This window comes from Lithobates pipiens, unplaced genomic scaffold, assembly GCF_037356315.1.
Source record: "Lithobates pipiens isolate NorthernLeopardFrog02 unplaced genomic scaffold, aLitPip1_a1.2 Scaffold_25, whole genome shotgun sequence".
Taxonomy (NCBI): Eukaryota; Metazoa; Chordata; class Amphibia; order Anura; family Ranidae; genus Lithobates; species Lithobates pipiens.
In genome coordinates, this window is record NW_027507787.1 from 47,958,578 (window position 1) to 47,973,599 (window position 15,022).

General features: G+C 39.7%; 1 protein-coding gene across 1 annotated transcript in view; it reads left to right on the top strand.

The window, feature by feature from the left end:
* SPOCK2 (SPARC (osteonectin), cwcv and kazal like domains proteoglycan 2) overlaps positions 1-15,022 on the top strand; it is a 253,519-nt gene that overhangs the window by 190,785 nt on the left and 47,712 nt on the right. The window contains exons 3-5 of the mRNA XM_077454420.1: positions 7,054-7,168; positions 8,305-8,419; positions 12,278-12,410. Coding sequence (XP_077310546.1) covers positions 7,054-7,168; positions 8,305-8,419; positions 12,278-12,410 — 363 coding nt within the window. The remainder of the gene's footprint in view (positions 1-7,053; positions 7,169-8,304; positions 8,420-12,277; positions 12,411-15,022) is intronic.

Sequence of the window (15,022 nt, forward strand, 5' to 3'; positions counted from 1 at the left end):
GAGCCGCCACTCGCAGCATATCGCCGTTGACCATGGCGCGCTCAGTGCCTGTCTTTCGGGAAATATCTCCTAAACTGTGTAGGTTTAGGAGATATTTCTTGGACCTACAGGTAAGCCTTATTCTAGGCTTACCTGAAGGGTCAAAGTGTGTTGTAAGGCTTTACAACCACTTTAAATTGCTGGTCAACGGGAAAAAAAGCCCTGGGGTCAGCAGGACAAACAAAATGGCTAAATGTCACTAGGAGAAAGAAATAACCCAGTGTTAGTGGTCCGTAGGAGGAAAAATATGCCCCAGTTCCAGAAATGGGCTTAATGAAGGCAAAAAAGCATTGGTGTTGGAGGTGGATGTGTCGGTATCGGGTAAAGAGTCCAGAATTTCCATACGTCATCTTGCTAGATACTAATGAAAGCAGAAAATCCATGGTTTTCCAGAATGACAGTGCCAGGCTTGTCAAACATAAGACATAATAGATGTATACACTGCTGACACTGCTATTAAGTTTTGTGATGACATTTGACACTGACACCACTTCCCATGCATCCATTGCATAGAAGTGCCTGGCCTTCTGCTAATGCTTCCAATTAAGGCCCATTGGTAATAAGCTAGATCTATTGTCATTCCCTTGCTTTATACGTAGGAAGATAAATATGGGGAATGGATTATATTATAAAAATATACTGCATTTTCCGCTCCATAAGATGCACCTAGGTTTTAGAGGAGGAAAACAAGAAAAAAAATATTCTGAACCAAATTGTGTACTTAAATATTTACCATATTTACCAGTGCCCATGAAATGCAGCCTTTCCAGTCCCATAAATGCAGCCTGACCTGTGCCAAAGAAATGTAGTCTTACCAGTCCCAAAAAAATGCAGCCTTACCAGTCCCATAAATGCAGCCTGACCTGATCTCATCACATCCGCCTGACAGAAGACAGAGCAGCCCGAGCGGCCGTACTCCATTCGGACGCTCGGGCTGCTCTGTCTTCTGTCTGAGTGAAAGGCCCAGCCGGGATATTGCCCGGCACTTACAGGGGCTTGAGATGTCAGTCCTTCGCTCTCCTGCCTCTCTTCTGTCGGTACTAGCATGGTGATGCTATGTGTGTTCCATAAGACACAGAGACTATTTCTCCCATATTTTTGGGAGAAAAAAGTGCGTCTTATGGAGCAAAATATGAATTATTATATATTATTCTACTTTAGGAAATAGATGCAGAAAAAAGAACCTCTATAAATTTAAAATGCAATACAGAAATAAAATATGACATTTTTCATCAAAACTAAAGATTAATGACCTGTACAGACCCCAGATCAGCACCCTTCCTTACCCCCTGTACAACCCTTTCAGACCTCAGAACAGCTTGACCGCTGAGGGAGACTATTTCCAGCCTTCCCTTGTGCCTCCGTATTGTTTGAGACTTTGCCACATTACCAGAAAAACTAAGCATTGATAGATTCTCCCCACTCTCCAGTGCAGGCATTGCTCTGGTCTGAGGTCTGATACCGGCTGGGTTTGCAGGACCCTGGGTTTTAATTTAGGTCCTGTAGAAATTGAAGTGGTTGGGAGGTATGGTCTATGTATTAATGGTATTAAAAGATGATTTGGATAAGGCATTGGGCTTAACTATTGCTGCATTCTTCTACAATAAGTTGTAGCTTTTTTTGCTTTCAGCTAATTTGCTTGTGGAAAGAATAACATGACCTCCTATATTTCATTGGTTCCTATGTGCTCCCAACCATAGAGTTGTATGATTGTTTGTCTTAGCTGCCTGATCACACAGAGCAAGAAAGAAAGAAATACTCTTAATATTTGCTCCATGGAAATGGCTGTCAAGGGACAACTTACATTTGTTCCAAAGTCGACTTAAATGGGGAAAAAATAAATCTGCAGATCAGTAAGGAAATGTTTTTACCTTAGTCTCCCTGGTGATACAAGAACTATGAAGTTTTACTGGCAGGCTTCCTAACAGTATAGCTTGCTCAATGTAGATTGCGTTGTGGTTGACAGCATCAGGTATCTGTCAAGTAAATATAAGATCTTTTTATGCTTCCCTAATTAATGTTGATTATGTCTACCCGGCATCGTTTTTAATAGCATACTGTAAATAGCATCCTCATAAATGTAATCTCTAAATAGCAGAAGAGGACAGAGAAGGGACAGTGTTGCAGGTCTATCCGTTTGGGTATGAACACAAAAGCCAGGCATTATCTAAAGGACTAATTAGTAATTCACAGCAGGAGGATGTGGGCCTTGTGAAGAACTGCTAACATTGAAAGACAGCTCTGCTTTGTATAAATTGTGTTCAATTGCCCAGTCTTTGCTAAACAAACACAGCTCTGGGAGGCCTCTCTAAACTCACATTATTTTGAAATGAGCTGTTTCAAAAGATGATTAAAGACAGCACGATGTAGAAAACCCAGAATAAGTATTATGCTTCTTTGACTAAAGAGCTCATCCACTGAGATAAGCTCCTGAAATGTTATAAGTATATTCACAGCACCCTATACTTTGTACCACAGGCACCTACCTAGTCCAGATGCCCACCCATCCTACTCCCATTATTATTATTCTTATATACAGTAATAATATTTGTCAGATTACTCTAAAGTCAACACAAAACAGAGTGTAATTTTCTTATGGAGGTCATTGGTTCTGTCTGTGGACAGCATAACACATCTAATTTTATGGAGAAAAGGAGAAGCAAAGGTGTTCTGCAGTCTTAACACACTTCCAATCCTAGGATGAAAACCCTCCATAAATAATGTACAGTTAGTGATCTTTGTCACACTAAATCAGGAAGTGTGTTACTGGCAGGATCACCAGGCAAATATCCAGGGTAAATAGATAAATACTGCAGCCACAAATTATATAAATTGGCAAGCTGCAATATATCACATACATCGGTGCATCTAAAAAAAAAAAAAAGTTAAAGCGGGAGTCCGCGTTTTTTTTTTTTTTTAAAAGCCAGCAGCTACAAATACTGCAGCTGCTGACTTTTAAAATAGTGACACTTACCTGTCCAGCGCGCCCGCAATGTCGGCACCCTCTCTCGATCGTCTCTCGGGTGCTGCCGCCGCCATCTTGGGTATGGGAATCAGGAAGTGGAGCCTTTCGGCTTCATTTCCCGGTTCCCTACTGCGCATGCGCGAGTCACGCTGCGCAATAAGGATGGACCCGCTGCCTCTGGGATCTGTGTGTTTCCCAGCAGGCAGCGGGGGACTTTCGGAAAGGGGCGTAATCTACGCCCCTTTCCGCAGAGAGCTATCCCGGAAGTGGGTGCAGATACCTGTACTGTACAGGTACCTGCACCCCCCTCCCCCCTGAAAGGTGCCAATTGTGGTGCCGGAGGGGGGGAGGAATCCAATGAGCGGAAGGTCCACTTTAGGGTGGACCTCCGCTTTAATTTATTTCAGTAATTTAATTCAAAAAGTGAAACTCATATAATATAGATTCATTACACACAGAGTGATATATTTAAAGCATTTCTTTTTTTTATTTTATTTGAGGATTGTGGCTTACAGCTAGTGAAAACCCAAAAATTCAGTATCTCAGAAAATTAGAATATTATGAAAAAGTTCAATATTGTAGACTCATTGGGGGTTATTTATGAAAGGCAAATCCACTTTGCACTGCAAGTGCACTTGAAAGTGCACTTGGAAGTGCAGTCGCTCTAGATCTAAGGGGTAGATCTGAAATTAGTGGAAGCTCTGCTGATTTTATCATCTAATCATGTGCAAGCTAAAATGCTCTTTTTTATTTTCCTTGTATGTCCCCCTCAGATATACAGCGACTTTACTTCAAAGGACACATTCAGTGCACTTTCAAGTGCACTTGCAGTGCAAAGTGGATTTTCCTTTCGTAAATAATCCCCATTGTGTCACGCTCTAATCAGCTAATTAACCCAAAACACCTGTAAAGGTTTCCTGAGCCTTTAAATGGTCTCCCAGTCTGGTTCAGTAGGTTACACAATCATGGGGAAGACTGCTGACTTGACAGTTGTCCAGAAGAAGGTCATTGTCACCCTCCACAAGGAGAGTAAGTCTCAAAAAGTTATTGTTAAAGAAGCTGGCGGTTCACAGAGTGCTGTATCCAAGCATATTAATGGTGAGTTCAGTGGAAGGAAAAAGTGTGATAGAAAAAGGTGCACAAGCAGGGATAACCACACAACCTTAAAGAGGATTGTGAAACAAAGGCCATTCAAGTATTTGGGAGAGATTCACAAGGGGTGGACTACGGCTGGTGTCAGTGCTTCAAGAGCCACCACACACAGATGTATCCAGGACATGGGTTACAACTGTCACATTACTTATGTCAAGCCACTCCTGAACCAGAGACAATGTCAGAAGTGTCTTACCTGGGCTAAAGAAAAAAAGGACTGGACTGTTGCTTAGTGGTCCAAAGTCCTCTTTTCTGATAAAAGTAAATTTAGCATTTCATTTGGAAATCAAGGTTCCAGAGTCTGGAGGAAGAGTGGAGAGGCACAGAATCCAAGTTGCATGAGGTCCAGTGTGAAGTTACAACAGCCAGTAATGATTTGGGGAGCCATGCCATCTACTTGTGTTGGTCCACTGTGTTTTATCAAGTCCGAAGTCAGTGCAGCCCTCTTGCAGGAAATTCTAGAACACTTCATGCTTCCCTCTGCTGACCAGCTTTATGGAGATGCTGATTTAATTTTCCAGCAGGACATGGCACCTGCCCACACTGCCAAAAGTACCAAAACCTGGTTTGATGATCATGGTATCACTGTGCTTGATTGGTCAGCAACCTCACTTGACCTAAACCCCATTGAGAATCTGTAGGGCAGGGGTCCTCAAACTTTTTAAACAGGGGGCCAGTTCACTGTCCCTCAGACCATTAGAGGGCCGGACTATATAGTTTAAAAAAAAAAAATATGAACAAATTCCTATGCACACTGCACATATCTTATTTTGAAGTGAAAAAACAAAACGAGAACAAATACAATATTTAAAATGAAGAACAAGTAAAGTTAAATCAACAAAAGTACCAGTATTTCAATGGTAACTATGGGCCTGCTTTTGGCTAATGAGATGGTCAATGTCGCAGCCCAATCAGTGCCCCCCTCACCATCAGTGCAAGCCCCCCTCACCATCAGTGCAAGCACCCCCTCACCATCATTGCAAGCCCCCCCCCCCCCCTTCAACGCCTTACTGTAACAAACAATGTCAATGTCTCACCAGTCAGTGTGTGTGTGCACATCAGGCATCTCCTGCTGCTGTGTCACAGCTCACTGTGAAATACTGAATTATGGGTTATCACAAGCTGTAATCCTCAAAATTAAAAGAAAGAAATGCTTGAAATGTATCACTCCATGTGTAATGAATCTATATAATATGAGTTACACTTTTTTAATTAAATTACTGAAATAAATTAACTTTTTGATGATATTCAAATTTTTTGAGATGCACTTGTATCTTTTCTTGGCTAAAGGTAGTAGTTGGTGGTTAAAAAGATAAATGGCTTCCTGTGGTGTAACCAACACAAGTGTAATGTAGTAGATGTAAAGCTTGCATGATCACATAATGCTTTAGTTATGTCTGATTGATCACTACAACATTCTACCAAATGTTGCTTATGCAGCTTACACCATAGGAAGATATTTGTTCCATATTTTTAGTGATCGTTAACTTCTCTTAATGTTTACTCACTAGTGATTCTTGTTATTTGATGTATTTTCTAGTCATTTGTTACAGTATGTTAGATTTTGTTTCTTAACTTTAGATATTTAACAGTTGGATTATTTATAAGAACAAGTGGCTCCTTTTGCATTCTTCTTAATGTATAATAAATTGGGCAAAGCCTTAATAATGGCCAAAGTAGGTAGTAGGGCTTACAAATCTCAATGCTGGAATTGCAGATTGAGTTAGGGTAGTAAATATTAACCTAAACTATTTAGGCATAATTCTGTAGATCAACCAGCCATTTCATGACAAACTGGAATCTAAACAGCTTCAGAATAGTCACAGTGCATTCCTGGTAAGAGTATGGGCTCACATATAATCTTGTACTTTTTTTTGAGTTAAAAAATGAGTAAGGTAACAGGCTCATTTATAGCAGGCCTTGAGTGCTGTCATGTGAAGGCAGGAGGCAGTCATAGTTCTCCTGAAAGCTTTAACTTCTTTGAAAGTGTCTGGGGACTTTCACAGTAGCCTGGGGTGGAAGGGAAGTGTAGGTAGGATGAGAATATTATGCCTATAAACTCAGAAGTCGCATTACATGTATCTGTTTAAAAAAAATGCATAACTTTGAGCAATGATTTGATGATCCTGTAGCTGAGCTTCTAAATTAACTAGCTAATAGCCAAAATAGTCATCTCACCATTGTAAATACATTTAAGTGAGCCAGTTTTGTTTTGTATTCTGGTATGGCACCTGAATTGGGTAAAAGCTACATTATTGACTCCCTGAAAAAAATAGTGTGTGTGTTACTCTAGAATCACTAGAATTTTTTTTTTTACGTATAATGTGTATTAAATTAATACTATTGATACATTTTGCCATTTTCATAACTGGTATACGCCTTCACGGGATGTCATTTTGCTGGTTGTATAGCTTTATAGAATAAAAAAACTGCAAATATTATACTTTGCACATAATAAAATATAACGCATACAGAAAATGTAACATGTATAATTAAAACTGTATACTACCATGGATGGTCCACAGAAGTTGCATGCCTGTTATGGTCTAAAGCTCAATGAACTTAAGGGAATTAACAAATCTACATATATATTGTATTTTGTGGCAGTCTATAGGTTTCTGCCAATACCATCATGGGGAAACAGAATAAGGTAGCCTATTCTGAAATCCAATAAATGAGCGTATTCGTTAATAAATCCTGTGAAATCTGTTTTATTTATGTGAGATTTATATTCATAATATATTACAGATAATATAAGATGTCAACTTACATTTCAGAGCAGACTATTGGATTACCTTTTAGAATAAGCCACTGCTCCATATTAATATTTATAAAGCCCTAGTAATATACATCATTATTGCTTTAATATTATTAAACTAGTATTTTCCTTATCCTAGCCCTGGATACCACAAAGGACCCTTGCCAGAAAGTGAAATGCAGTCGACATAAGGTTTGCATAGCCCACGGCTACCAGAAAGCTATGTGTATAAGTCGCAAGAAGTTGGAACACAGGTGATTAATAAATATATTTTAACAATATAATGTTAATAAATCTTACCAAACATTCATCAGATTTTGTCCACTTTATTAACTTTAAGTTTTTTAAATGGGCCTTGCAAATTTCTAACAGTCAACCCAACACTGCCCATTCAAGTAGCAAATGTTTTTAAGAACACTAACTGTATAATAAACTGATGTAAAGCGTCTCACCCCACCTGCCCATTTTGTTATTTGCAATCTGGTATTGAGACAGTGGCAAAGTGGTATGATGGTCCAGATGATGTGGTCTTTATTTCAGTTGAGATTAGCAATCTCCATCTCTTAACCCTTTGATGCCAGAGCCATTTTTCTCATACATGTTAAAGTAATTATTATGTGTCCAGAAGATTAGTTAAATCCCCAAACGGTATATTTTCTGGTAGCAGAGACCCTGAAGAATAAAATGGTCCAATCCAATTTTTTATGTCACATGGTATAGCTCACTGGTTTATTAGAAGCAAATGAAAAAAAATACACTAAACTTAAGTTTATTGTAGCATATTATCCATATTTTGGTAAAATATAAAGATGAGGTCAAGTCCTAAAATTGCCTGCGGGTTCGACAAACTTTGGTGCCCAAAAGGTGATGCTTTAAAACCTTATACAGGCCATGCGTTAACAGTAAATAATGGCCCAGGAATTATTTCTCAGACTCTGGTGTGCATAATAAGCTCAATCAGACCACTGCAGGCTTTGATGTTTGTCTACAACCTGGCTGCACCTGCACATTACAGCCCCCAGACTTCCATGGGCCTCTCTGTCCTTATTTGCGGTTTAAAGAGTCAGCCTTGTAGAAATCTATAGGGCTGTAATGCGTAGGCTTGGCCAAGATGTAGAGAATTGCAGCGCTGGAAATAAACAAATACCGGGGGCCATGGCCTTCGGTAAACATACACCTGTGGAGGGGGAGGGTGGGTTCAATTAAGTCAGTGTAAATGAACCAAAGGGATAAGTGCTCAAACCTTATAAACAAAACACACCATTCCAAGTGAGCTGTTCAAGGAACAGGGCACACTTGGTTAGTAAATAATTAAACTGATGAGTTTAGTCATCTGAAACGGTTCTAGGTTATTAATTTTTTAAATATTTGTCTGTATTTTTCCTTGCAGAATTAAGCAACCCACCTTGAAACTCCATGGGAGCAAAGACAATCTCTGTAAACCCTGTCACGTGACTCAGATTGCATCAGTGTGTGGTTCTGATGGCCACACGTACACCTCTGTGGTAAGAAGTAGTTGTTGTTATAATGGCTAATACAGAGTCAGTAAAATACTAAAAATGGGTGGGACTTGTGCTGAGTGATCCCATAAGGTGTCGGCTTAACAGATCAGTTATATGGGTGTATTACTATTGTTGGAATGCAGAACTGCCTCAAGAAACCTGTCTGGGGATTTGCTATTGCTGACTTGTTTTTAAAGGTGATTGGTCTGGAGCTGCCATGCTTATCTTTCTTTCATTGATTGGTGTGCTACTGACCTGGAGCAAGCGTGTACATATCAGGTGTTAAGACTAGTCACGGTCAGTGAATCACTAAGGAGTGTGTTTTATATAACGTTTGCAGAGCTATTTTGTACATTTTGTGTGATGTTATTAGGCTGTTTTCTCTCCAGGTCGATTGTTTTTCATTCATGCATTAACCCTTCTGCTGTCAGGACCCAACAGCGGAGGGTTTTACACACATACCCAGACTCCTGCCTGTCAGATGGAAGCATTCTGCTGCCCGATTGCTTCCACACCCCTCCCAGTAATGGTGCACCCCCCGCCCGCCTTTGTCATGTATCCCAGTCTCTGCTTGCCCATCTGCGGACAGGGGACCAACATAGTGGATTCTGCCAGATAGAGGGGAGGGAGCAGAGTGGACACAAGTCAACTCTCCTCCCCTTCTTGTTGCTGACCCTGAAAGTGATGTGTTTGATGTCACTTCTGGGTCCGCCTCTCGGTGTCCCCAGCCAGCATCAGTACAGTGTCACATTAAAGAGAACCTGTCACCAAGAAATCACTTTTTGTCCCTTATGCGATGAAAAAAAAGTTAGGTAAAAAAAAAAATTTTAAATTGTGAAAAAATTAAATACACCTAAGCATATAAAATCTGCCCCCAAAAATTTCTGAGTCCTGTACCTCCCAGTATACACACGTATGAACGAAAGCGTACACGTCAAGGGTGCCTACACATGAAAACGCAGATTGTGATACGCATATTACATATTGCTGCACACACCAAAGTGAGAGCAATATTTCTAGTACCAGACCTAAAACACTAAACTGATGACCTATAGGGGGCTTTAAAGGGTCTCCTATGGAAAATATAGGGTACTGAAGATTGTCACCATTTCACGGGTGCACTCACATTTAAGGTTTGACATGTTGGGTATCTATTTACTTAGTGCAACCTCATTTTTTATATGCTACCAAAAAATTGGGTAATTTATTGCGTTTGTGTTTCCTAAAATTAACTGTATTTTTGTACTGAAATTTTGCATTTCCTAGAGCTTTGTGAGACATAAAAAAATAAAAAATTGGAACTACCACTATTTTATTCTCTAGGGTATCTGCTTTTAGAAAATATATAATATTGGGGGGGAGGGGGGTATTGTAATCTTCAGGTCTAAAATAATTTTTTAGGCTGGTGTGCAAAAAATGCAAAGACAGCTCTGGCAGCAAAAGGATTTAAGTGCAAATCAGAAAAATACCACAGTATGGCCACTAGGTAAAGCTGATTATCATAGTAATATAATATTGATTTGCTATGATCATCAGCTCTTGGCGATAAAAAACGTTTTCCCTGATTCACTGTTCTGTATGAATGAATTTTACCTAGAGAGAAAATGGCCTAATAATGCTTATTTTGCCCCCCATTTGCACAAAAAGAAATGTACAAGACAAATAGCTCTGCAATTTTTTTTTTATAAATACACCCCTAGTTAATAAATTAACTATATACTGTTAAAAGCAGCGTTCCCCCACTTCTCTGCAAACATGCAGTAACAGAAGGTCCGCTGATGTGTACATAACAGAACATCCACTGATGTCAGAATCCCTTCCAGAGAAGCTCTGAAGCATGGTGATTTTCAAGAAGTCAGTAGTGGCAGCTCATATATAGTAACTCTATCCTTACTTATTGCCTTTTAAGGAAACCTTTCATGAAAGGCTGCCATTGGTGAACTCCTCCTAAAATACTGGTGGTAGTTTCATGCTGTACACTTGGATTCAGCCTGTTTCAGACTGGCTTCAGCTTGCTTAACTGCAGTGTGAACAGCAAGCTTTGATAAGGCATTTGTAGCACTTTCAGTAAGATTTATTGAAGCTTTTAAAGTACCCTTCAGCCCACATTGGTAAATGTTGAAAACCAATGCTAATGGGAATGCTGATTGCCACTTTAAGCAAGCCACTAGCAGGCTTCAGCAGACGTTCAACAAGCTTCAAGTAGCACTGAAGCCTGCTAGCAGCTTGTTTAAAGTGGCAATAAGCACTCTCATTAGGATCTGTGTTCCACATTCACAAACTGGAAATTAAACTTCAAATAAAGGTTGCTGATAGCTCTGCAAATGCTTTATCAAAACGTTCTATTCACACTGCACTTATACAAACTGAAGACTGTGTGAAACAGGCCTTTCTGAGATACTGACAAGGAATAGATAAGACGTAAGTATAGTCAGAATTTTCAGTTCCCTTGACTTAGAAAATATTGACACTTTAGAGCAGGGGTAGGCAACCTTGGCCCTCCAGCTGTGGTGAAACTACAAATTTCATCATTCCTCTGCCTCTAGGAGTCATGCCTGTGATTGTCAGAGTCCTGCAATGTCTCATGGAACTTGTAGTTTCACCACAGCTGGAGGGCCGAGGTTGCCTACCCCTGCTTTAGAGTAATCGTGGCAGCCAAACAGCCAGCATTTTCAGAGTGAAGTCACCAATTACAAGTTTCCTTTATTGGCTTTATACATCTTGTAAAAAATTGATATTTCAAATATCACACAGGTCACATTAGGTCACAAACACTGAGATCAGAACAGAGTGTGGTCATTGGAGACAACGGCATTTGATATATTCATAAGAAATACTTTGTACCCCTGTGCACATAGTTCCCAATTGTCCCTAATTTCAGGGGTACAGTCTCTGATGTAGAACAAAAGTCCCTCTGTCTCTCCTTCCTCCTCATTTGTCCCTCATTTTGGTCTGATCTATATAGTTGTATATCAAATGTATTATTTACCATTTACAAAGTGTTTCCCAGTGGTAAACCTTTCATCCAATTTCTACATGGCTGCATTTGTAAATTTCAGTAGTCAGTATAAAGAAATAGCAGTGGTAAAAAAAAAAACACTGGTGTCTCTTGTTCCCATCTCAAAAAGTTTGGAGGTATGCCTGCGCAGCACATACCTGCTCTTGGAGGCATCAATAGTTGCCAAATGGACACAGGTTAGCATTGTTTAGATTTGTAGCTGAATGTAGGGGAAGAGCCGTAAACATAATAAAGTCCTAGTTATTGAAGTCCAAAGTGCAGCTCACTACACTAACTTCTATGCAGTAAGGTGTATCTGTGCTTGATCTGCAAGAAAGGGCTGCTCTGGCTCAGAATAATGGAAGTGAGAAGGGAGTGATTGCTGCCTTCCTGCGAAGTTCACACAAAGGTTTTCCTTGAGAAACGATTTATCTGTTGCCATATTACCACACTCCTTCCTACTTTCCTAAATGTGTATTTGATTATTGCAATAATTTATACTAAAAGAGAAAGTTTTCATTCCCAGTGTTTCACAGAACACAAGAAAATATCACATCTGTCAACCCAACTGCTAAATAACATCTTAAAATGAGTTTAGTGCCAAAGTCATGCTGGCATTTCTGCAATCCTCCCTCTACGTCTACTCTTAGCAGTGTGTTAGATAACATCTGTGATAGAAAGTGCTACTATTCTGTAGGTCTGAGCAGCTTGGGAAGAGCAAAAAGTGTTTGCAATTGCAGGTTCTGAAACAACAGAGGGTGTCACACATTAGCTTACGTGAGAGTTACTGCCATCACGTACGCGTAGCTGTGTGCCAGGAATTAGCAAAGCAATGCTCAGATCTTCCTTCTTTCATTTATTAGTGTAAACTGGAGCAGCAGGGATGCCTGAGCAGCAAACAGCTGACTGTGAAGTGCCAAGGTTCTTGTCCATGTCCAACAGAGAACTCTCCTACCACGACCCCCACCACCACCACTACAGATGCCAACAAACAGGGTAAGCTTTAAAACCGTTTAATTCAATTAAAGCCAAGAATTACAAAAAAATTAACCTTGCAGTAGGACTCCTGCACACTGCATGAGTTAAATGCTCTAGGGCAGGGGTCTCCAAACTGCGGCCCAAGGGCCAGATGCGGTCCTTTTTTAGCCTTTATCTGGCCCTTGGGGCACTATTCCTGCCAATGATATGAGACAATATTCCTCCCTCTGACACCAACAATGGCGGACTATTTCTTCTACTGATACTGATGATGAGGTACTATTACGCCTACTAATACCAACAATGGGGCACTACTCTTCCTTCTACATACCTCAAACCCTGAAACCATGTTGATTCTCACAGATACTGGGCCCGGGACATTTTCTACCCTTTACATCCTTACTGGCCACAATCCAGCCCCCCTGAAGTCTTAAGGACCATAAACTGGCCCTTTGTTTAAAAAATTGGGAGACCCCTGCTCTAGGGGATGAGGAAGTGAATGCGGAAGTAGAACCTCCTGCAGGTTCTGAAGCTTTCCTCTGCTCCGGTACCCAGCCATCCTTGGGACAAACATTTATACTCAGACAATAAAGTTAATGAAAAAAAACCCACAAAAAAAATAAATAAAAATGGGTAGAATTGATGGACTACTCTGTCTTTTTCTACCATCACTTTTTTATGTTTCTATGTTTCATTCGATTTTTTATAATTATACGTTTTTAAACTGATATATTTTTATTGATATAAAATCTTTGTTTTACAAATAAATATGTAATCCAGGGAGCACCAATGACACAAGATTCAAAGCACACTTTGTTTTTTTTTTAAAGAAAAAGTACAGCGAGAGCTGTTTGCATTTAGACTCCCCCTGTCTGATGGGAAATTCACAAGGAGCACCCTTGGGAGAGGGATTGTGGGGGAGGAGTCACTTCTCATTTAGCTGTGTATGTAAATTTTAGCATGACCTATTAATTAATCTCTATAAAAAGGCTTTTTTGACCAAAAGAGAAAAGGGATACCAGAAAATATGGGAAAGCTCCAGCTGCTGGCAGAAAATAAAAATACAAACTATTTGTATGCAATAGTTCACAGTTACTTGACTAAACACTAGAAATTGTTATGGCAATTACCACTTCTGTTAAAGCTTAGTAAACTGAACCAATTATGTAGAATTGCTCAATCAGAACTATATGATTTACAGTTTTTTAAATTCCCAACTCATTTTCATGCAGCCTCTTGTAGTTTTTTCAACTCTATAGCTAACCTTAAGTGATCCCAATTACAGTGAGATTTCTATGCTATGCAGTGTAAATTTGGCACATTATACAGTCCAGTTTTAATGTAAGCAGTCAGCTTTAGATAATGAAAAATACATTATTAAAATATTTACAGCTTTTAAAAAGTTAGGATAACAAAAAGTAGCTCCGGGTGTAGGACAAGCATGGTTTGCGGTTAAACTTGTTCTTGGTTTGTGGACCAAACTAATGTGGCCATTTGCTGCCATAGCAATCAACTCCCAATAATACACTTCCTGGCCTCTAAACTTAGGTCTGGTTGGATAAAATGGGCAATAATGGGGGCTATACTATGTGCCAATCCCTCACTATAAAAAGGCATGGTTACTAGCAGACATATTGAAAATGTGCATAACTGAGAAAGCATAGGGAGTGCTGCTGGTGAATTGTATAGGAATAGATTAGTGTGATGGTTGTGTGCTGACATGTGACCTGCAACTTCCTTACAGCCTCTTCACATGCACTGTCTACAATCTTACCAGTTTGCATGTGTTATTTTATTTTATTACATATCTTTTTGCTGCCTGCATTTTTTTCACAGGATGTCCCTGAGCCCACATGCATTTCACTGCTAAGGGGCTGCATGTGTATTTTCACAGGACAAGTTTGCAGTGTAAATTTGGCACATTATACAGTCCAGTTTTAATGTAGGCAGTCAGCTTTAGATACTGAAAAATACGTTATTAAAATATTTACAGCTTTTAAAAAGTTAGGATAACAAAAAGTAGCTCAGATTATGGGTGAGCTATGGGTGCAGGACAAGCATGGTTTGCGGTTAAACTTGTTCTTGGTTTGTGGACCAAACTAATGTGGCCATTTGCTGCCATAGCAATGAACCCCCAATAATACACTTCTTGGCCTCTAAACTTAGGTCTGGTTGGATAAAATGGGCAATAATGGGGGCTATACTATGTGCCAATCCCTCACTATAAAAAGGCATGGTTACTAGCAGACATATTGAAAATGTGCATAACTGAGAAAGCATAGGGAGTGCTGCTGGTGAATTGTATAGGAATAGATTAGTGTGATGGTTGTGTGCTGACATGTGTCCTGCAACTTCATTACAGCCTCTTCACGTGCACTGTCTACAATCTTACCAGTTTGCATGTGTTATTTTATTTTATTACATATCTTTTTGCTGCCTGCATTTTTTTCACAGGATGTCCCTGAGCCCACATGCATTTCACTGCTAAGGGGCTGCATGTGTATTTTCACAGGAAAGTTTGCTAGTTATTGCTGGCTGCAATCTTTTTAAAGTATCTTTTTGTAAAAAAAAAAAAAAAAAAAGGGGGGGGGGTGGGGGTAGGATTCTGGGACAATGTTGATCAGCATAAA